The sequence below is a fragment of the Ursus americanus genome, chromosome 29 (assembly GCF_024610735.1).
Source record: "Ursus americanus isolate L20-20 chromosome 29, mUrsAme1.1.p, whole genome shotgun sequence".
Taxonomy (NCBI): Eukaryota; Metazoa; Chordata; class Mammalia; order Carnivora; family Ursidae; genus Ursus; species Ursus americanus.
The window spans coordinates 10,170,001-10,193,549 of NC_142155.1; the positions used below are offsets into that span (position 1 = coordinate 10,170,001).

Below are 23,549 nucleotides of genomic sequence, written 5' to 3' on the forward strand. Positions count from 1 at the left end.
TTTTTCAGTACCTAGAATAAAGATCAATTGCTAATGCCTGGCATTCAAAGTGCTTTAGAAAACACTCCCGCTCTGCCTGGAAAGCCCCTGTCCGAAGGCTGCTTTCACACTACTAATGCCCAGAGCTCCGACGTGTACTATCACGAGCCCTTCCTACCACTGTCATAGCAGTGGTCTGTATATATGCTAGTCTTGTCCAGGAACTGTAAGAAACTGAAAGCATGCAAAACCACTTATATGTCCTTGTAACCTTGGCACCTAGCTTGGGGCCGACCACAGCCTAGGTGTTCAATACTTATTTGATGGATGATTATTTGATGGGTTATTTGCTTATAGCAAGTGAAGAAATAGAATAACATTTTATTATTCCAAGAGCCTTAGAAATAATATAGTAAAATAACCCATATTTTGCAGTTGAGAAGCCGAGGTACGAATATATGAAAGTTAAAAATTCCATATGTTAAAAAAAGCCCCACATAGACTGAAATGCAAAAAACAAACCTGGAAAAGATATTCTTTAAAATATAAAAATAAATGAATAAGAAAACATCCTGGTAGAAAATTGGACAGAAGGCACAAATACAAATTTACCTTAGGAAGAAGTAAAAGTGGCCAATACAGATACGGAAAGAAGTTCTTTATAATTTCTCGCTTTGAAGTTTAAAGCGGTAGCTGGTACCAGTTTAATCTATCAAACTGACAACGTCTATAAAATGAATAGTCAATATTGGCAAGGAGAAAGAGGAAAAGCATTTTCATAGACATTTTGTCTTATAATAAAATGGTATACCTCTTTGGGGGGAGAATTTTGGCATTATTTGCCCGAAGTATTAACTATTCAAAACCTGTTATTTTTTCAGAAATTTTACTTCTAGGAATGTAATCTAATGAAAAAAATGTGGTTGCCAACACAGGTTTATGTAAGAATGCTTATTATACTATTATTAATAATGTAAAAATTAGATATAATCCAAATTTCTAATAAAAATGGATTTACTGGTCTATCTATTCAGAGCAAGCACCGTGCATCTCATCTGCCTGAGCTCCAGTCCTGGCTCTGCCTCCTCCCGTCTGGTTACCCAGGTGAACTTACTGAACTCTCTGCCTCTACTTCTTTATCTGCAAAATGAGAATCATAGAAGTACCTATTTCACAGAGTTGTTGTGAGAACTAAATAAGTCGATGCATTTGAAAGATCTTAGTACGGTGCTAACGCATAATAAATTTTATCTAATTTATTATTAATAGTAGTATTATTACCATGGATAACTATGTAACCACAAAACATCATGTTTTAGAAGAATATTTATTAGATAAGAAAATGTCTCCTCCAATATATCACTATGTAAAGAAGTGATTACATAGCAGGATATATAGATGATTCCAATTTCGCCTTCAAAGGATTTTGTGCTCTTACAGTATATATAAAAATAAATGCTGTAAGTACCTATACCTGCATGCTAACAAGGATTGTCTTTGGGTGGTAGGATGATGTGTAAAATTTAGTTTCTTTATACATATCTCTTTTTTCCAAATAATCTATAATAAGCATGCACTGCTTTTTTTTCTTTTTATAATGGATTTATTCCTTTATCATTTATTTTATTATTTGTGGTGGTTTTTTTGTTGTTGTTTTGGTTTTTTAATAATAATATTTTTTTTATTATATGCACGCACTGTTTTTGTAATAAGAAAAAGGATAATTATTTATTTAAAAGAAGAAGCTATGGCCCAGGAAAGTTAGCATATTGGCCAGGTAACTTATCAGTGGCGGGAAAGAGAAGGGAAAAGCGCAACATTTACTGACCGTCTCTGACGTTGGGGCTACGTGGGGTGCGTAGTACACAGACTCTATTTCAATCCTTCTCCATAACTGCCCTCCAAGGAGGCGCAAAGATTGTAAGTGTGAACTTTGTGTGAGAGAGCCCAGGTGTTCCTACTTCTGTCCTTTACTAGCTATGTAACCTCGAGCCTATTAATCTTGCTGAATCTTGGAGCCCTCACTTGTAAATAAGGACTAGAACCATTTTCCCCACATGGCTGTTATGAGGATTAAATGAGATAACATACCTCAAACTCTTAGTCTGCCTTAACGTGCCTGACATCATGTTAGCTCCTTACTTTAAAAGCATTTTATACACACATCCATACTTTTATAGATCATAAATTGTTACTAAGAAAGTTCAAGAATTGTATCCAGGATAATTTAGCTAGTAAATCGAGCCAAGATCAAATCCACGTATGTCTTATTACAAACCACCTACATTTTGTTCCACGCTCTTCCTTTGATAACTTTTCTCTAGTAAGCAACCAGTAAACAGATACACAGGCAGTCAACCAAGGCTTACACGTGAAACTCCAAGAAGTAAAGTGTTATTAAGAACAGGGAATATAACGACTTGCAAAGAGCTGACATTCAGACAAATTTAGCACAATCTTATAATTAACAACTTTGTATATTTTAGCTTGTCCCAACCAGATAGAAGAATATAACAGAATGGTCAGCCTCTCCTGTCCATGTGGGACCATTTCTGCATGAATTCGTAATTTCTTAGTGCCCTATGCATATCATATGCCTGATGCTTTATTGCCAATACAGTAGCATGACAAGGAGGAACTAAAATCTGTGGTTCCATTATATTTGCCTATGTATACAACATTCTAACCTCTCAAAAGGACCAGAGATGTGTGGAACAAAGTGTGACAGCATAAAGAACACTGAACTATACCTAGTTCAACTATCAGTTCTGCCATTAACTAGTTTTGTCACCACTTCTCTCTTGGGGCTGGTTCCCATATCTTCAAAATGAGATGCACTGAAGTGGAACATGGCAAGGAAACTTTGTAACTCCAAGTTCCTATAATTCTAAATGGTACATTCTTTGTTGGGACATTCAACGTTTGGATGATAATGCAGCAGTCGAACTGTTTTGGAAATGATTTTTCTCATAGTAACTGTTAAGGCAATTCATTCATCCATGCACTGGTTGATTCAACAAATAATTTTTATTGCATGACTGCAATAAGCCATGCTCTGGAGAGACAGCAGTGAATAAAACAAGACTTTTCTGCCCTCAAGGAGCTTATGTTCTTTTGGGGTAGACTGACATTAGGCAAGTAAGTGAGTACAGAATACAAAGCCAGGTAGTAACAAAGTATCTTGAGAAATAAAAAAGCAGAGCAGGGGGTGGAGTCATAGAGGAGCATGGAGTGCTCGCTCAGATGGGATGGCTAAGGAGGACTTCTCTGAGGAGATGGCATTTGAGCCCTGATCTGAAGAAGTGAAGGGCTGATCACGATCGTATCTCAGAGAAAGGACTCCAGGGAGAAAATAGAAGACCTCGAGGCAGAAGCATGGTCTGTGCAGTCAAGGGGAGGTAAAAAAGGTCAACTTAGTCTGAGTGGAGTGAGGAAGGGAGTGGGCCCTGGCCAGATCGTGGTGGCTTTGGCAAGAGCTTTAGATATCCTGGAGTTGTGATGGGTCTGCAGCCCACGAGTGCAGGATCACATTTGCATTCTACAAGATATCAGAACAGAACAAGACGGGCTGCATGGCAACAGTGGAAGCGAGAGGCCGGTTAATAAGCCACTTCACGGTTTGGACAAAAGGGAAGGCAGTTTTAGAAGAGCAAGATTAAGTGAGGAGAAGCTGAGAAGGAGCTGGATTTGGGACATGTGAAGACAGGGATGTCAAGACTTGCTGAAGGATTGATGATGGGGTGTGACACAAAGAAGGGAGGCTGAGGGTGACTTTTGGGTTTTTGCCCTGGGCAACTGGGTGGAAGAAGTGCCATTTATTGAGATAGGGAAATACTGTGGTTGGGTGGGAAAGCAGAAAGGAGGGCCATTTGAGGGGTAAAATGGACAGTTCGGTTTATGCCTTGTTAATTTTGAGATGCCCTCTAGACATCTGGTAGACAGTGGGTGAAGCTGGAGTTCAGACAGAGGTCAGAGCTGCAGAGTCAGGCAGTAGATATGTGTGTGTGTGTGTGTGTGTGTACTGTGTACTTGTGTGTGTGTGTACTATGTGTGTGTGTGCGCGCACATGCACATGTGTCTTATGCTATAGGACTAACCTCCTCCAGTATTAGTAATATACTGAAACTACTGCTTCAGAGTGATTGTAAATATTTAACTTCAGATATGGGGTGCAGGTTGGAGGGTGTAAGGAAGTTGTGTTTCTGTATTTATAAAACAAGAAAGAAGCATTTGTCCTCTGCGAATCATTGCAATGAGTAGGAGGCAAACACATCCTATTTAAGGCACACCATAGTATCTTGAGTAAATTACCTAGGTGTAATCCCATCGGTTCTCAATAAATCAAAAGATGAAGAGTCATGTGTATTTCTGGATACTCAGAACATGTTTTAGGACACTGACATGATGGCTTTATATTATGTTCCTTGATACAGAAAGGACAATAAAGGCATTTAGAAGAAACAGTTTCCCACACTGATATCCTCAGATGTTTAAAACGTTCTCCTAGTATCTATTCGCATACCTACCAAATGGCAAACCCGCAGTCAGTTTCAATTCAACAGAGCCCCATACCAGTATTTGACTACAAGTCTAAAAAAAGACTTGGATCCCCACCAATGAATGATCAAAGTTGAAACTGCTACTGGAAACCCCCTAACATCCTATGATGAAATCCAATGCTTAGGTATCTCGTTCATCTCGTTCAGTGTCATAACCTGAATGTTTATACGTCAATCAAACAATGCCCCTGCAGGTTTGAATTTACAGAGTAAAAACAAAATTCCCAACTTTCAATACTCCCTTTTTGCACTTACTTCAAGCAGTTGAATGACATGGACTCTCTGAATCTTGGCAACCAGTTATGGTTAGTATTGGGATTTGTAATCTTTTCTTGAGAAACTTGATACCTATTTCCAGATGACATGCAAGTTATGATTAATCATCACCTACTACTAAAAGTTTTTGAAAGAATATCTTCAGGAAGTTCTTTGAATAGACTGTGCTATTTGGATTTTGCAGATGGAGATGCCATTTCAGCTAAAATGTCACTAGGCAAAGGACGCCTATGGATGGCAATTCATTCTAAGTATTATCTGGGGAAATTGAGAATTACCTGGTACACCTGGCTCTCTTAATCTTTTTCAATGCACAATCTCTTATTTTTAGAAATAAGAAATGGATAAAGTTTAGGCTTCTGGATAATCCTTAGGGATAAACACTGGGGTGTGAAAATGGACTTTTCCTTCTGTGAAGAATGAAAAGATAGTGCTTTAAAGGAGTGAATTTGAGTAACTACATGTCACAAATGGACACCTGACACTCATTATAATTTTGAAAATCCTACGTGCTACCATGTACGGATTTATTATGTCCATCTATCTGGGTTTGTAGGGGGATTATTAACCAAAGAGATCTTGTTTAATTACACATCCAAGTTCCATCTTTAATTATAAAATCTTTGCCAAATTTGCCCTCATTGGCACTAGATAAAGAGCAGTTTTAAGAAATTCAAAATTCCACATTTGCTTTTATGTGTTACTGGTTATGAACCTTACAAAGTATATTGCAGTTCTTATCTGTTCCTTAAAAGGAAAGAAATAGCATCGCAGAGACGCTCATATAAGATAATACAATGTTACTTCCAGAGACAGGATCAGAATTCGGGGCGACCACCTCTGGAAGCTGTGGCTTAGACTGCAAAACACATTGCCTCATAACAAATCCTAACACTGAGGAAAAAATCCTACTTTGGACTCACTTTCTTTTCACTATCAGTTCCTTCCCTGCCGTCACGAGCTTTTTGAATAAGACACGCTCTGTTTAAAGGAGAACAAAAAACAGGGTTTATTGAAAACATGTGATGATACAACCTAGGAATCCTTTATAAAGAGGCTGGGGAGGGTTTGACCGAGTTTGATACCATTCAGGAGCAGGATATTTTCCCACAAACTAACTACAGAGAAGTATCAAGAAAATGTAAGTCAAAAATAGTTTCAGATGTGCACATTTTAACATTATGACTGGTAAATACTCCAGAAAACCACAGAAACTTGATAAGAGATGGATTCTTAAGTCACACGATGGCAAATGTCCTGGGGATTAGCTACAGTACTTGGATCTCCAAATTCCAAACACAGAGTTGGAGTCTGTGGTAGGGGCTAAAATCAAATATTTAAAACGTTTTCAAAAGGCAGGAGTAAAAATTTTGAGAAAAAGGCAGCATGGGAATAGAAGAGCCTTCTGTAAAGGAGCCTACAATTACAAGCAGGCAAAGTACGCGCTTTATTAAAAAATGTCAGCACATTCACATGACCAAATTGAAGTAGGGAACTGAAGCAATTAGACAAAAAAAGGCAGGCAAAAATTATTCTCCTGAAACCTCCTGATAACTGAGGCAAAGGTGCTATTTTCTAGCTTTCATTGCTTAGATAACTGCCACCCAGTTTTTCTTTATTTCCTCATATTGTTTTTACATTGTGTGCGGAGAGGGTGCAAGGGCTTTGAGGTTCTGCGTATGAATGTCTGCTAGATGGCAACGTTTTGAATTTTTTATTCACTCCCTACACATTTATTGTGGCCCAAAACTGCTAGGACCTGGGTATATAATAGTAAAGGGTATGGATGGGGCATGGGTGGAGGTGGTCAAGGCAGACACCTTTTGCCCACACAGGGGTGAAAAGACAGTTGACAGAGAAGACACTGAATGGAGTGGCCACAATGCCTGGTGATGGATGCTAGGACAGGAGAAATACAAGGAGCATAGTGCAGAGTCAGTTAACCTAGTTAAGGGGCCAGGAAAGTCCTCCTGGGGGAAACACAGGTTAAGCCACAATTGATAACCAGTCAAAAACAGCTACAAACCCCCTCGTGTTACCCCAATATCCTTCAGGTGCTGTAACACAACCGTTTTTGCAATGATCCCACCTAAAGTGCTGTAGACTCAAAAAGTTCCCGGTGTGGTTCCTTCCCTTCCTCTTTTAAAATAAAATTTATTATTGTTTAAGATACATAGACTCTCAAATTCTAAAAATTTAGTATTGAGGAAGATAACTTGAGAAAAAAACAACAAAAACAATCAAAGAGGTCTTAACGAATTGATCATTTTTTTCCGATTATATTTATTAATTCTACGATTGATGAGAATACACTGAATCCATTACTATTATAATTCCGTTTACTATCACTAATAGTTGAGTATGTATTACATGCCAGGCCCTAAGCGAAGCACTTTGCATGTATTACCTCATTTAATCTTCTTGGGCAACCTTTGAAAAGATACAACTGAAATTCCAAGCTTAAAATTAAAGAACTATATAGAAAGCAAATTAAGGTAAATCGTAGATCACCTTTTAGAATAGGGCTTTGTTAAGAGAGTTAGAAATGCTATTGAAATAGAGAGTTAGAATGCTAAATGTTATTTCAGCTTAGGATTGTGGACATTCATGTGAAAATCCTACGGTAGGTTACCTTTGGCATTGTCCTTCTTTACAATGATAGAAATGCCTTGAGTGAGTGAGATTTTGCACAACTGTACATTATATGAACCAATTGACCAAAATATTGCTATGCAATGAGAATCGTAATAAACATTTACACTGTGCTTACTATGTGCAGACAACAGTTCCTTTTTAGTTTTGAATAGTTAATATATTTATATGGTTTAAGTATCAAAATGATATAAAGAAGTGAAAAAGAGAGGAAAGCTGAGAAACAGAATCTTATCTGTAGAGAACAAACTGATGGTTACAAGAGGGGAGGTCAGTGGAGGAATGGGGGACGTAGGTGATGGGGATTAAGGATGCTCTTTTTGTGATGAGCACTGAGTGTTTTGTGGACGTGTGGAATGACTATATTATACACTGAAAATAATATTACACTGTATGTTAACTAACTGGAATTTAAATAAAAACTTCTAAAACAAAAAAGAAGTAAATGACGAGAAATCTAGCTCCCCACAACTGTCCCCATTCACTTTGTCCTTACCCATTCTTCCAACGTTGCTTTATACAAATAAAAGCAATATGAATATATACTCTTAGTTTTTTACACAAAAAGTAACACACTCTATATGCTATATTACAATATTTTTTTTTCTTTTACCTAATATATTTTGGATCCTTCTACAGCTATACAGAAAGATCTTTATTGCATTCTTAGTTTATTCAGCTATACTGAATACTTACCATACATTGATGGAACTATTAGGAAGTAGAATTCCTGGGTCAAAGAGTAAATGTGATGTAATTTTGGTAGATATCGACACTTTTTCATAACAGTGATTCCACTTTGCATTTCTATGGGGTACCAGTGCCTGTTTACTTATAGTAACTGAAAAACATTGTGGCCAGATTTTGGATTTTTGCTCCCCTGATAGGTGAGAAAATGTTATCATTTTGTATATCTTTTCTCTCTCTCTCTCTCCCTTTTTTAAGATTTTATTTGTCAGAGAGAGAGAGCACATGCAGAGGGAGCTGCAGGCTGAGGGAGAAGCAGGCTCCCCGCTGAGCAAGGAGCCCTGATGCTGTGGGGGCTCGATCCCAGAACCCTGGGATCATGACCTGAGCCAAAGGCAGATGCTTAACCGACTGAGCCGCCAGGCGTCCCCATTTGCATTTCTTTTTTATGAGTAAGATTGAGTATGTATCTGTGAACTGTCTGGTCATGTTCATTTCCTATCTTTTATTTTCCACTGGTTTGTTGGGCTTTTCTTCTGGATTTCAGTAGTTCCTTTATAGTTTAGGGTGAATAAGTGTCTCTGATAGAAGTTGTAAATATTTTCCCACATTTGTCTTTTGATTCTGTTTGTTGTTTGTTTTCTTTTGTTTTATCATGCAGAGTTCTTTGATCTTATGTAGCCTAATTTTATCAAATTGTAATTATTATGTAGCATAAGTTTATCAATATTTTCTTCTATGGATTCTTTATTTTTAGTTATAGTTAGAAAGCCCTCTTGGTTCCAAGGTCAGAAAAGAATTTGCTCATTTCTGCATCCAGTATTTTTTGGGTCTTACTTAATCTAAATCATTGATTTATTTGTAGTTTATCTTGGGATAAGATGAGACAAATATAGATCCAACTTGATCTTCTTCCCAGTGAGTAATTAGTTGTTCCAACATTGCTTATGACCAGAGTGAGGATAAAGTTGAAATTCATGAATGTGGCCACATGGGGTTGTTACTAGCTTTTGACTTCTCTCTTAGTTATGATGGAAGATCCACTGGGAGACATTAAGCACAGTTTTGGAGGAAAAGTAGTCTTAGAGAATAGTTTTAAGGATAGGGGGATTTTTGAAAGATTTGGGATTAAGAAGGACAAATGACCCCTTTTTTTAGATCACATTAGGACCATGAATATGGGGTCCAACTTGCTATAAAGCACTATTGGGCCTTGGTGGCAATTTTAAACATTTTATTCTGCGGAAATCATCCTTTGAGGTTGCAATGTGATTATATGCATCCTTCAGCAGGCAAGCATAACTAGTATTGGTCTCAGTAAAGTTTACTTGGATAAGGATTTTCTACAAAGTAAAGTTTGCTTTAAATAATGGTGCTTCAGAAATTTGCACAGTATTGGCTTTTTATATGAATTGCTCTCTCAACACTTCACCTACATAAACATCAAATTTACATTCATTTGCCAGAGCATGAAGAACTCTTCCTTAATGGGCTACATTTTCATTTGTTTCTTGACCAAGTGGGTAAATATGAATTTCAGAAACTTCTGCTTATTAAAATAATTGTCATAGAAAAACAGAGAAAGCAGAAATATATATTTTCTATGAAAATAAAAAATGTCATTTAAGTCAGCATAGATGTAATTTACTGTCATGAAATGATCTAGGCATTTCTATATTTTAAAAGGAATGGTCATACTCTGGAAAACAGTTTGGAAGTTTCTGATGAAGTTAAACATACACTTACCATATCGCCCTGTAATCCTATTCCTGGGTGTTTACCCTACAGAAATACAAATTTATGTTCATTCAAAAACTTCTAGATGAACGTTCACAGCAGCTTTATTTATAATAGCCATAATCTACAAACAAACCAAATGACCTTTAACAGGTACATGGACACACTGTGGTACTTCCATATCATGGAATACCATTCAACAAGACAAAGAAATGAATTATTGATACACACAGTGACTTGGATAGATCTCAAGAGCACGATGCTGAGTGCAAAAAAAAAAAAAAAAGAGCCAATTTCAAAAGATTGAATGTATGATTGTATGATTCCATTTATATAACATTCTAAAAATGACAAAGTTATAGTGATGGAGAACAGATTAATGGTTCCCAGGGTTTAGGATCGGGGGAAGGAGTGACTTTCAAGGGATAACACCCCAAATTTCTACAGGAGGATGGGAAAGTCTGTATCTTGATTGTGGAGGTGATAATTGCACTATACTTATGTAAGATGTTATCACTGGGGGAAGCTGGGTGAAGGATACATGGGTGTATGGGAACTCTGTGTTATTTTGCAATTTCTAAGTAAGTCTAAAGCTATTTCAAAATAAAAAGTTGAAAAAAAGCCCAGATCTTAGGAAGATGACCATTGAGAGAAGGAACTGCACCTTTTATGATACGAACATCTCTTTTCTTTCAGACGTCATATTAGTTAATGTCTCCTGTGGGTTGTGGGGAGGTTTGGGGGTAGGAATCAGACCTCATCATATGGTTTATTTGTTCCTCTGCTACCAGGGGGTTGTGCAGGGAGATAATGGGATGTCATAGAAAGAAGTCTGAACTTGATGTGAGCAAATCCCTTCCTTCCCTCCTCCCTTCTTCTTCCTTTCTCTCTTTCTTTTTTAATTCTCATGCTTATATGCTGTGTGACCCTTGATAAGGCCTTTACGCTAAGTTTTAGTTTTTCGATATATAAAGTAGGGGTCATAATCTCTACCAACTTCACTAAGATTATTATGAGCTATGTGAGATAGTCCATAAGCATGATTTACAACTTAAACCATGAAATTTTAATCCTATTCATGTAACACCAGGTACCCCAACTCCTAATTTCCTGCTATTTTTAGCTTCGAAGGAAGATTTCTTATTTAAATGCAGCTCTTAAACTATTGTCTCTTTTCTAATGTGCATGCAGGAAATAGACAATTGATGGACTGGCTTGGACACAGCCACAGCGAATTAGTGGAAAAATGATCAAAAGCAAAAAATGAAGCAAAGTCTCACTCATCACTTCCTTTTGTTTCAAGGAAGGCTGTTAAGTTGTGCATTTAACTCAATGCGGTTCTTGCTTTTAACCCAGAAGGAGCACGGAGGGGAATTATGTGTGATTTTCTCTCTTATTATTTAAAAAAAACCCTTACGCTTAATTTCTGACAATAAAGATGGTTCTGCAGCATTTTCAAGTGGAATCCTTACTTATGTTTCAAAACAAAAAAAAATCAAGAAGTTCTTTGTTAACTGTAGCCAGTAGAACAAGGGTCATCTTTCCTGGCATCAGATACCAACCAGAACATGCTGAAAATGTGGATCCTGAAAAGAAAGTTGCTCATCTATATAACACGGTCTCTCACCAACCTGTTAATGAATTCATTTTTTCCTGCTCCTTCATTATTCTTCCATGTGTAGATTAAACGGATTATAGTGTAATTAAATCTGACTCTTGCAAGAGGCAGTGCTTTAGAGCAGTGAGCTATGGGGAGGTTGGCGTTCTATTCCTAGCTTCACCGCTAACTTAAGGGCTGAGCACAAAGCACCCCCACTTTCCAGAGCCTCAGTTTTTTTCTGTCTATGGAGGGAGATAAACAATGCCTCAGAGGAACATGGTGCTGCTTTATGAGTTCTATATTCTAATTGAGCTCCAAATTCCTTTATAGAAAGGTACTCTTGGAAGAATTAAAGATGCATTTATACTGTTGTTGTGATTCTTAATAGGAATAAAGCTTTAAAATCTAATTTTAAAAGCCTCCTACTGCATAGTACATTATCCACGTTCTTAAATACTGCAATCAGCTGTGCACTGAGCCGCTCTGTGGTATTTATTAAGAAAAAAAAAAAAAAAGCAGCACCATGAAGGCATACTGTAGAACATTTTCAAAGCCATGTGCACTGGTTTTAACTGCAGGACTTCCTCTGAAGTTAATGGGACTCATACTGGCAAATTTCAAGCACCACTTTGAAAATTTACCCCATAGTGATAGTTTAATGCTTCTTATTGATCATACGTCTTCAGATAACATCTCAAGGCAAAAAGGGACAATGTCTCAAAGGAAATAAATAATCTTTAATGACATAAATGTGCATTGCAACCATCATAACTAAGAGTATGCAGCAGAGTCCTGCGGTAAGCAGGCCCTTTGGGAACTGCTCATTGGTGACAGTTACCAGTCGGGCTGTAAAAGACTTTTCATGACATGCTCCGAATTCCAGTTGCTCACAGAAGAGAAGACATTTTCTTTTAATTTTGAAATTTCATGTTTCTAAGGGTAGATATGTATCAATGCATGGAAAAGTCAGAGGGAATAGATTTATATTCTTCTGAATAAGGAATAATTTAGGAAGGAGTGATGATACGGAGTTCAAACAGGTACTAAAAAACCCGGAGCCTTATATAGCCATACTTTTCAATTGCCTGACCACGATTTTTTCTTTCTTTTTTTTTTTTAAACCCGAATATTCACCATTAGGCCTGTCAGCAAGCTACTGGATGCTTGCTAGGGGCCCATCTCAAGAAGCTGTCCTGTATCAGGCAACTACCATATGCCCTCAACTGGCTTACATACTGCTCAGGGTGTGACGGTCCCTGCATCATTTCCTACTACTCTGCCACTGTTTACAGAACTCCAGCCACAATGACCTTATGTCTCTTCCTTATATAAGCTCTTGGGTCACAAGAATACTTGCAGTTACTATCCCCTGGCCTGAAAAAAATCTGTGCCTGAATCTCATGAATGGCTCCTTCTTAATATTCAGGTCAACTTGAGTGTCCACTCCTTAGAAAGACTCTCTTGGGACACCTAATCTAAAGAAGCCCCTCATCTCTCTGTTTTATTTTTTTCATTGCAATTATCTCTAGTTGACACAACCTTGTTTCTAAAAAATACATTTGTGTATTATTTTTCTGCATCCACTAGAATATTGCTCTACAAGGAGGCCCTTGCCCATTGGGTACAACACAACCTCTCCAGCATATGGAACCATGGTTGGACATGGTGGATGTTGCATAAATATTTGTTGAATTACTAAGCTCAAAACCTTGAGTATCTTTCGCTTCTCTGTCTTGTATAATCAGTCATGATACTCTATATCCTTCTTACCAAGACTACTTCTACCTCCATCACCTTTGTTCTGTATCAGCATAATTAGTCCCCCTCCTACCAGTTTTGCCCTTCTCTAAGGACACGGGGGACCATATTCTCACAGGCAGGTACCTTGTTTCATTCATCTTTGTGTCTTTTGCACCAAAGATCATGTCTGGCACATAATAAGTGTTCTGTGAATGAATTTTCTTACATAACTTAAATAACTTGATAGTACATAATACTAGTACAATATATCATAGTGCTCTAATGAAATTTCTAGAAGGTGTGGAAAATAATCTTTAGCTATTCATTTTCATCTAAGGGCATTGTCTATATGGTCAAGTCTTATCTGCTAATCAAGCTACTTTATAAGTTCACATTTTGTACTAAGTCAACAATTCTGTTTTGACATGTCTCTCTATAGTCTACCAACATTAACAAACACCAGAAGGCATTTCTGGAGTAATATCACTTCTCTGGAGATATCCCCAATTAAGAAATACCCAGAGAACTTTATGACTACATTGCTCAAGAAAGTAAGCAATCTTATACAAAGCAAGTAAGTCTATTTTAGAGCCCCATTTCCCTTTTAGGTTAGAAAGCTGCAATAGATAACCTGATTTAGTTGATATAATAGGGCTGATATATAAGGCCAGTACTGCAATTAATATTTTGTAAAGTCTGGCTTCTCATTCAAAGATCTTGGATTACTAATGATGAATATGAAAGTATCAGATTCTTTGTAAGTTGATGACAGTGGACAAGCTTCAGTTAAATTTAATTTTAAAATGCTAATAAACAATAAGGTCAATCTTCTTACAGTTGGGTAGTGTGGTACAATGGGAAATAGATATCTGGTCATTGTCCTGGGTTTCTGGCATACAGCTCCTAAAACCCTTGGACTCTCTGGAGTGGTAATTATCTTTTTATGCTAATGAGATGACTGGTAGCTGGGGGTCCCTGGACAACTTCAGGATGAGGGCTGGTTACCAGAAAGACCAAGGCATGATTAGAGAGTTGGAACTTTCAGCCCTACCCCCCAGACATCTGGGAAGGGAAAAGGGCCTAGAGACTGAATTCAATGACCAATAGCCAATGATTGAATTAATTGCATCTATGTAATGGAATCCCCATGAAAATCTCTAAACCACAGGTTTCAGAGATCTTCCAGATTGCCAAGGTGTTGGAAGGGTGGCATGCCTGGAGAGGGGATGAAAGCTCCATGTTAGCCATTCCTTTGTCTCAAGTACCTCACCCTATGCATCTCTTCCACTTGGCTGTTCTTGAATTATATCTTTTATAATAAACTGGTAATAGTAAGCAAAGCATTTTCCTGAATTCTGGGAGTCATTCTAGCGAATTATTGAACCTGAGGTGGGGGAGGGTTATGGGAACCCCCAAACGTGTAGTCAGCCGGACAGAAGTGTGTGTAGCCTAGCATCTGAAGTCGGGCGCTGGGGGAGTGTCTTGTGGGGCTCTCCTTCACCTGTGTGGTATGTGCGAACTCCAGGTAGTCAGCATCCGAATTCTCTTGAATGGTCGAACACCAAGTTGGGTGAATCTTGATTCTTTCACCTACTGTATTTCTTTTTTTTAAAAAAGATTTTATTTATTTATTTGTGAGAGAGTAAAAGAGCACAAGCAGGGGAAGTAGCAGAGGGAGAGGGAGAGGGAGAAGCAGGCTCCCCGTTGAGCACGGAGCCTTGACACAGGACTCAATCCCAGGAGGCTAGATCCCAGGACCTGGGATCATGACCTGAGCCAAACACAGAATGCTTAGCTGACTGAGCCACCCAGGCACCCCTCACCTACTATATTTCTAACATTGAACAAGTTTCTTAAGCCCAGTCTTACTTCATCATCTATGAAATGGGATATTATACCTATGTAGGATTAAAGAAGGCAATATTTATAGAGTGCGTACAGCAGCACCTGGCATACAGCAAGTCTCAATAAATATCAGCTATTAACTAGAAGGATTGATCTGTGATCCATTAATCCAACAGGATTTAATCATTCTCAGATGGTCCAACCACTCATATTGAAGGAATCTATATGCACTGAAGGAGTCTGAACACTTAGAAGAAAGAATGGTAGCAGAAAATCATCTGAGAGAAAGGAATTTCTACTAAATGAGAGGAGAGATCGGAAGATAAGGAAAATGATACAATTCGAGAGCATGTCTCTTAGAACAAAAGACGGGGAAGGCAGAGAAATGGAAACACGATGTTTCAGATCTTGAGTTTAGAAGCCGGTGGCAGTTCAGGGAGTCTCTGGTATAATTTCTGAACACATTAGTGGCTTCAGTTGCCTTTTAATAAGATGAACTCACAGATACATTACAGTGGTCTTGGCTGTGCGGTTGATTTTAAAAAGGGATTCGATTTGTTTTTAGCCAAAGCAGAAGTTGATTTTTTTTTCTCATTAAAAAAATACGCTCGTTGGCATTTTCCTGAGTGACTGTTATCTCATGTCAAAAGCATATATGCTCAACTCATGGGGGAAACGTCTGTGCTGTGCTTTGCCTCTTTTGTCCTCTTGTGGAAAGATTACACTGAAGGAAAACATTAAAAGGAAAAGAAGATATTGACTATATTTAGCATCAAATACAGATTCAAGATTAATAACAGGCTGGTTTTATTTGCTTCCCTGAGATGCACTGCAAGACTGAGAAATATGGCTCTGTTATATGTGTCTTTAGAAAGAGTCACCAGGGAATCCAAAAAAGCCACTGTTAGAAGTAATTTGTTGGCTTCCTGACACATCAGGCTCATTATCGTGATCTAAGTACCAGCCTTTGGTACTATTTGCAATTTTCAGGGAGGTCATTAATGAAAGCTAAGAAAAAGAATGACTACGAAATCAGTGTTGGAGGTTATTTCACACATTCTCAATACTGAGGTCATTGAGTGAGTGTTTGGTGTTTGAATGTAGAGAAATCATAAGGCAGCCAGTCTAGACAAGTGAAGGGCAGCTTGGGTATTCAACCCGAAAATATACTTGACTCTCCGAATTGCTAACGCAGTGATTATTGCCCACGGCTGTAGACATGTTACTTCAAAAGATTCTTCAAGGAGAGAGATAAATTGAATGCACAGGTATAGGAAGAATTCTCTAATTCAAGATGAAGTTTTACCAGATTTCAAAGCAAATTTCCAATACCAAGCAGAGATAAATCAATATAGTAATGAAAGAAAGCACCTAATTAAAAAAAACCTGAATAAAAATGTTTCCCCTTAAGTTAAAGATGTTTAAAATATGCTGTCCAAACACAAGTATGTGATGATTTTGTAATTTAAAAGGCTCCCCGTTCTGGCTAGAATGCAGGGCTAGGGAGGGTAGGCAGTTCAGGAGAGGGGAGTTCTAGTATTGGGGACTCAGCCAGTGGGGCCTCTAGCAGCTTGTGTCCACACACTATCAGCTGGTCTGTCGGGCTCAATTCCGTACGAGGCTCACTAGCTGACCGCTGCCATAGCTTTGGTCTGTTTCCAGCTGGAAACGACAACATGGACGCGCCCACGGAAAGCGTTTCCCACTTGAAGAACAGCCCGGCTGCCACCGTCTTTTCCATATCCTTTTCTTGAATGCTCAAATGGCTGAAAACATTTGGGTGTGTATTTGGCGTGTTCAGGGTAATCAGATCTTACAAATACATGGAGCCGTGAGAGACGAGCCGCATTTGCAAACTCGGAACAGTTTTCACAGATAGATGAGAGACACGCTATTCCTTTTTTCTTTTTTTCATTTTGCCACGATGAATTCGGCTGAACAAGGGAATTACAGGGTTCACTTTACGTTGCACTTTATCATTTTACCAATGGTATCAATCATCTTTATGGACCTATTCAACAGGCCTAGAATGGTTTCCACAGTCACCTGCTACAGCCTGCTGCCTCCAGGCAGACGACATTTGGTTCCTCTGTGTAGCTTAAATTTTACTGACATCACACTGAAGAGCCCCCTTTGAACATGTTCCACTCTTACATCAGTTCAGCTGGACTGCGATAGGGCCAACGGTGATGAAGATTACAGACATCCTAACATCATGTTTAGAACCACGTAATCTACCAAGACCACAAGGATCTGAGACAGGAAGAGAACAATTAAGGGACTAAGATGTGCTGGAGGTACCCACAGTGGAAAACAGCTATCAAAAGGCAGCAGGCATCTGGGAAAGAACTTTCTTTTTAGCTTGGAGGCCAGAAATACGTTGGCATTGCCCCTGGAATTGGAACAAAGCCAATTTTTAATTGGTTTTCAAATCTCGAATGGAACATTCCTGCAGTCATCCATGAACCGACCTCATCCTGTAGAAGCTGAGTGAGTCTTGGCCAACCATCTGCCTTGTGAATTGTTTTGTTTGGGCCCCTTATAGGACAGAAAGTACTTGTGCAATAGTTTCACATGAAGTTAAAGTCCTCCCGCATGTCTCCGGAGTAGAGAATTCAAAAAGAGAAAACGGTCTCCAGCGAGAAAAATCAAATGCCTTCATTGATATGCCTTGGGGGCTGGGTGAACCTGCAAGGCTGGGAGTTACTACCTTCTCTCCTCCGAGCACAATGGCTTCTGAAAAGGACTAAAGCCTATTCTTACAGAAGACAGGCAGCTGGACAAACAGATTGCATTAGTGAAAGCCATGCAAGGTATTTCAGGATAGGTTTAACTTAGAATTTTACTAGATTCACCATTATAACTCCAGTGCTTCACACACAGCCACATCTCCAGAAGGTTTGGTTGAATGAACGGTGACCCTCTCAAAATGTGCCTACTCTGAAATTAACTCAGAGTTAATTAACTCAGAGTGTGTGGGGAGCCCACCTTTCTCCCATCCCCAGGACAGTGCTCCATCCTACACAGCAAGGATGGAGTGAAGGATTCTTCTCAACAGTGCCCAGGGATAAGCAGACACTTTCTCCAAGTTCTTCATAAGCCCACCCAGGGGTTATTGCAGGGAATAGGGGAAAGGAGGAAATGAAGAAGATTAATCAGCAATTCCTGACACTGCAAATGAAATGGAAAACTGGCTGTTGATGAAGACAGTCTAGATGAGCTCATAAATAAAAACATACTTCCTCAGATGGGAAGTAGTTGAAATAAGTAAGCCTCACCAAGAACTTTTAGCATTTGGGTTTGAATGGCTGCCAAAGAAATGGGAAGAAAAAGAGCAAGGAAACCAAATGTAAATTTTACACAGCAACAACAACAAAAACAACAACAACAGCGTTTATATTTAGGGTTTTCTTTTTTTGCCCCCCAAAAGGAAGAACATTCTATCTTTAAAAAATAGGCTATCTACGTCAAAAATGTTAATGTACTACAAGACAAAGAAAGGCTGAGGAGCTGTTCTAGATGGAGGACACTCGAGGGACAGGACAGCTCAGCGCAGTATGTCGTCCTAGACGGGACCTGGCACTGGAGAGGCAAGCATGCTGTGAAGGACATTACTAGGTCAATTGATAAAACTGGAACATAATCAGCAGATTAGCTGAAGTATTGTATGAATGTTCAAGGTATGGAAGTTTATGTAAAAGAATGTCCTTATTCTTAGGAAACCCACACTGGAATATTTAGGAATAAAGGGCTATGAGGTAAGCAATTTACTCAAAAAAATAATTAATTAATTTGAAAATTAAGATATAATTGAGTGGGTTTTCATTTTTATGGTAGACTTTTAAATATATTACTGGGGGATGCCAGGTCTTAAGTCCAGAATGCTGTATGGCATCGTCGTCATTATAAAGTATAATGTCAGGCTGGTTCCCAGGTAATGGAGTCCCTCTGAAGCCGCCACAGCGGGAGAGCCGCAGAGAAGTGGTATTCACTCGGGGGCCGCCTACAGATATCCGTGCATAAAGTAAGTCACACTTGTCATCATTCTTGAGGCATGGTGACCGACATGCTTTATCAGGGCTAATACACTGCTGTACACGCCCATTGATAGAGAGCATAAAAGTATTGCTCAAATCGTAGAGCCAAAAGGGGCTTTTATACTTACTGAAATCAATGCTTCCTTAATTCAGAACACTGGAGAACCATACATTTCAGTATCACTTAATATGATAAAAGTGGATATTCTAGAACCAGACCATCTGGCTCAAACTCCCAGCTCTACCACTTCCTATGTGTAGGACTTGCAGAAACTTACTTCACCTCTCTTTGCCTCAGTTTCCTCATTTGTAAAATGAGGATTAAAAAAAAATAACTTACCTCATAGTATTATGGTGAGGATTAAATGAGTCAACACTTTTAAAACACAGAAGTGTCCAGCCCATGGCAAATATTCCAGGAATGTTATCTTTTAATATTGATTAAATATTGCAATAGAGGAGACAGAAGAAAAAAAAAAACGTAGTGCCATAAATCCAACTCTAGGGCTTTGATACTCACCTATAACACAGAAGGGCTTTCGGGCAAATCTCAGTCTTCCTTGCCATCCTCTATACCGACAACAGCAGCCTGCAGACCAGATTCGAATGATGAACTCCAAACCAAAGACGACAATCATCACGAACTCCTAAAATGTGAAATAAGACATGTTAGAGAGAGGCACTGTGGAGCCAACCACAGCGAGAAGCTCCACGGGCACTTCTGGCCATTGAGGGAGTTCATCTAAAATATAGTTGTTAGTGCCCCGAGTTAACATCCCCTCTTCTTCAGAGCAAACTAACCCTGGAACACAGGTGCACCTCACATGGTCTGCACTTCCCATCATGGAATGCTATTCCTAGTCAAGTCCCTAACACTGTACGAATTTAGGAGTCAGTTTTAATACTAAATGTGCAGGCTGAATTACAGATCTGCCTTGTGTGGACTACACAATGTAACCAACTTCAGCCACCCAGTAACGTGTGAAATATTTGAAACGAAGGAGGGGACCCTGAAAACACAGCTTTACATTTTTACAAAACAGAGACTTTGATTTTGCTGCAAGAAGTGATATAATTCTTGGGGCGCCTGGGTGGCTCAGTCGTTAGGCGTCTGCCTTCGGCTCAGGGCGTGATCTCGGTGTTCTGGGATCGAGCCCCACATCAGGCTCCTCCACTGGGAGCCTGCTTCTTCCTCTCCCACTCCCCCTGCTTGTGTTCCCTCTCTCGCTGGCTGTCTCTCTCTGTCAAATGAATAAATAAAATCTTTAAAAAAAAAAAGTGATATAATTCTTAAGTCCTTAAGAGTCGTTCTTAGAGAAAAAGAAGTAAACATGTGGAAGTATACGGAATTCTTTTGTTATGGTGTCAAAATCTTCTGATAAGACAGAAAGTTTCAAAAGCATTATGACATGTGTGACACATATATTCTTTGCCTGAAATGAGACCCTGAATCCTCCAGATCTGAAGCTTGTTAATTCTTCTGTTGTCTTTTGGTGAGAGATACTCAGAATGTAACACCTGCTCCAGCAAAATGACTGAGATTATTTAGGAATAGCTGTGAGTGAACGCTGGGGAAAGGCCAACTAATGTGGCTCATTCTGTAGTGGGTCATAGAATTTCTCGAGAAGCCAAATGGAATTTGTAAGAATAAAGCATCTCCAGAGCAAGCGTGTCATAGTCACCTTGTTGTCCCTTTAGAGGGACAGGCACTGAGTTTATTGAAATTTATTTTCCTTTAAAAAATAATTCCCTTTCTTGTCTTTAAACAACGGTTGACTTAGCATTTATAATGCTAACAATGTATACTGATTTTTATTATAACTAATTACTTATAAGAGGGATACATGGTCTTTATTAAAACATTCAAACATCGCAGAAATATAGAGCATAGAAAGTAAAGATCCTAATCTCCCACCCCACATTCCAAGATAAAAACTGTTATCAAATTTAGAAAAATGGCATTTTTGTTGCAAGTTTCAGGCAAATGTCTCTCTCTTCAGTTAGCACACACGGTAATATGTTGCACTTTTGCAGAGCCCAGTAGAGATAGATCATTCTACCCTGTTATTCTGTGCTAGGTAACCCACAAATATTTCTCATGATGAAAAATGAGTCTCCAGTGTCATCGCTGCTTACTTACAGGGACTTAAAACTACCTAGGGAGTAAATCCCCAAAGATGACTTTACGTACAGATAACCAAAACTATGGTCAACATACACTCATTAACGATGTGAGGCTTTCGTTTTATTTTGGTTTTGCTTTGCTTTTGAGTCTGCATCTAGGTAGTTGAGTGTATTCATTCATTAAGGTGGCCAAAGTTGCCAGACCACTTGTATTCAATCCAGCACACCTTCCCACATAGAGAAAACATGGCCTAAGATGTCCACGTAGCTGTGCCTATTTCCAATCTAGTTTTTATGGCAGGTCCACTTTTTTATCTCTGCCTCTAACTCCTACTTGTGCCAAGAAGTTCAGCACACCACCGGTGAGAGGTCTTATTCTAAGGGATACCCCAGAGCTTGAGCGACTAGGCACATCATACAATGGTTTTCCTTTTTCATAGGAACAGATGACACTAATAGATGCATGGCCATTATTCTGAAGTAAGGCAGGTCACCACTGTGTCATTTCTACGTTGCACTGAGGCAGGACAGATTACACCTACAAATTCTTTACTCGGGGCCCCTTGTTCAGAAATATTCCTTGCTGGTTTCTCTCTTTCTTTCTTTCTTTCTTTCTTTCTTTCTTTCTTTCTTTCTTTCAAGCATTAGGGGGAAATATCCTTCATTTCCAAATAAAGCAAGAGGAAGTTATAATTGGATTTTACCACGGGGTCACAATTTCTGCCTTGGGGGATGCATACTAGGGTCAGAATTCTCTCCTTACTAGACCATTACTTGGGGTTCTCTACAAGGGCTAAAATTATTTTTTAAAGATTTATTTATTTATTTGAGAGAGAGAGAGAGAGAGAGAGAGAGAAAGCATGTACTCACAAGCAGGGGGAGGGCCAGAATCTCAAGCAGACTCCCTGCTAAGCATATAGCCTGCTGCAGAATTGATCTCACCACCCTGAGACCACGACCCTGAGATCATGAACTCAGCTGAAACCAGGAGTTGGACACTTTAGTGTGCTATTGAATCAGAGAAGAGAGAGCACCCCAAATCTGATAGGTAGGGAATAGATTTGTCACCATGCTGTGTATTAGATCTCCACAACTTATTCATCTTGCACGACTAAAACTTTGTATCCTTTGACCAACATCTCCCCTTTCCCCCTAACCCTCCAGTCCCTGGCAATCACCATTCTACTCTCTGCTTTTATGAGTTTGGCTTTCTTAGATTCCACATATAAGTGAGATGATGCAGTATTTGTCTTTCTGTGTCTGATTTACTTTACTTAGCATGATATCCTCCAAGTTCATTCATGTTACTGCAAGTGGTGGTGTTTCTTTTTTGTAAAGGCTGAATAATATTCCATCATATATGTATGTACCACATTTTCTTTATCCATCTGTCCACTGATGGACATTTAGGTTGTTTCCATATCATGGCTATTGTGAATAAAGCTGCAATGAATATGGGAGTGCAGGTATCTCTTCAAGATCCTGACTTCATTTCCTCTGAATACATGCTCAGAAGTGGGCTTGCTGGATCATATTTTTAAGTTTTGGAGGAACCTCCTTCCATGGTGACTGTATCAATTTACAGGCCCACCAACAGGGTACAGGGTTCCCTTTTCTCCACATCTTTGCCAATACTTGTTATCTTTTGTCTATTTGATAACAGCCATTCTTACAGGTGTTAAGTAATAGCTTATTGTGGTTTTAATCATCAGCATTTCCCAGACGATTAGTGATGTGGATTGAATGCCTTTTCATAAACCTGTTGGCTATTTTCATGTTTTCTTTTGAGAAATATCTATTCAGGTCTTTTGTCCATCTTTTAGATCAGGTTACTTGGTGGTGGTGGTTGTTGTTTTGCTATTCAGTTATGGAAATTCCTTATATATTAGGATATTAACTCCTTATCAGATGTTTGATGTACAAATGTTTCCTCCCATTCTGGAGGGTGTCTCTTCACTCTGTTGATGGTTTCCTTTGCTATGCAAAAGCTTTTTAGTTTGATGCAATCCTACCTGTCTATTTTTGCTTTTGTTGTCTGTGATTTGAGGGTAGTGTTAAAAAAGTCATTGTACAGACCAATGTCAAGAAGCTCTTCTTCTATGTTTTCTTCCAGCAGTTTTATAGTTTCAGGTCTTACATTTAATCTTTCATTAATTTTGAGTTGATTTTTATGTATGGTGTGAGAAAAGGGTCCAATTTCATTCTTCTGCATGTGAATATCCAGTTTTCCCATTCATGGTAAAAACTCTCAGCAAGTTAGGAATAGAGATTTATTATCTCAATTTGATAAATAGCATCTACAAAAACCTACGG

General features: G+C 38.8%; 1 protein-coding gene across 6 annotated transcripts in view; it reads right to left on the reverse strand.

Moving 5' to 3' along the window:
• The window catches only part of KCNQ5 (potassium voltage-gated channel subfamily Q member 5), a 489,286-nt gene that overhangs the window by 111,221 nt on the left and 354,516 nt on the right, over nt 1-23,549 (reverse strand). For all 6 annotated transcript variants that reach the window (XM_087856952.1, XM_087856950.1, XM_087856951.1 and 3 more), the window contains exon 3: nt 19,633-19,759. In XM_087856952.1, the coding sequence (XP_087713078.1) occupies nt 19,633-19,759 (127 nt within the window). The remainder of the gene's footprint in view (nt 1-19,632; nt 19,760-23,549) is intronic.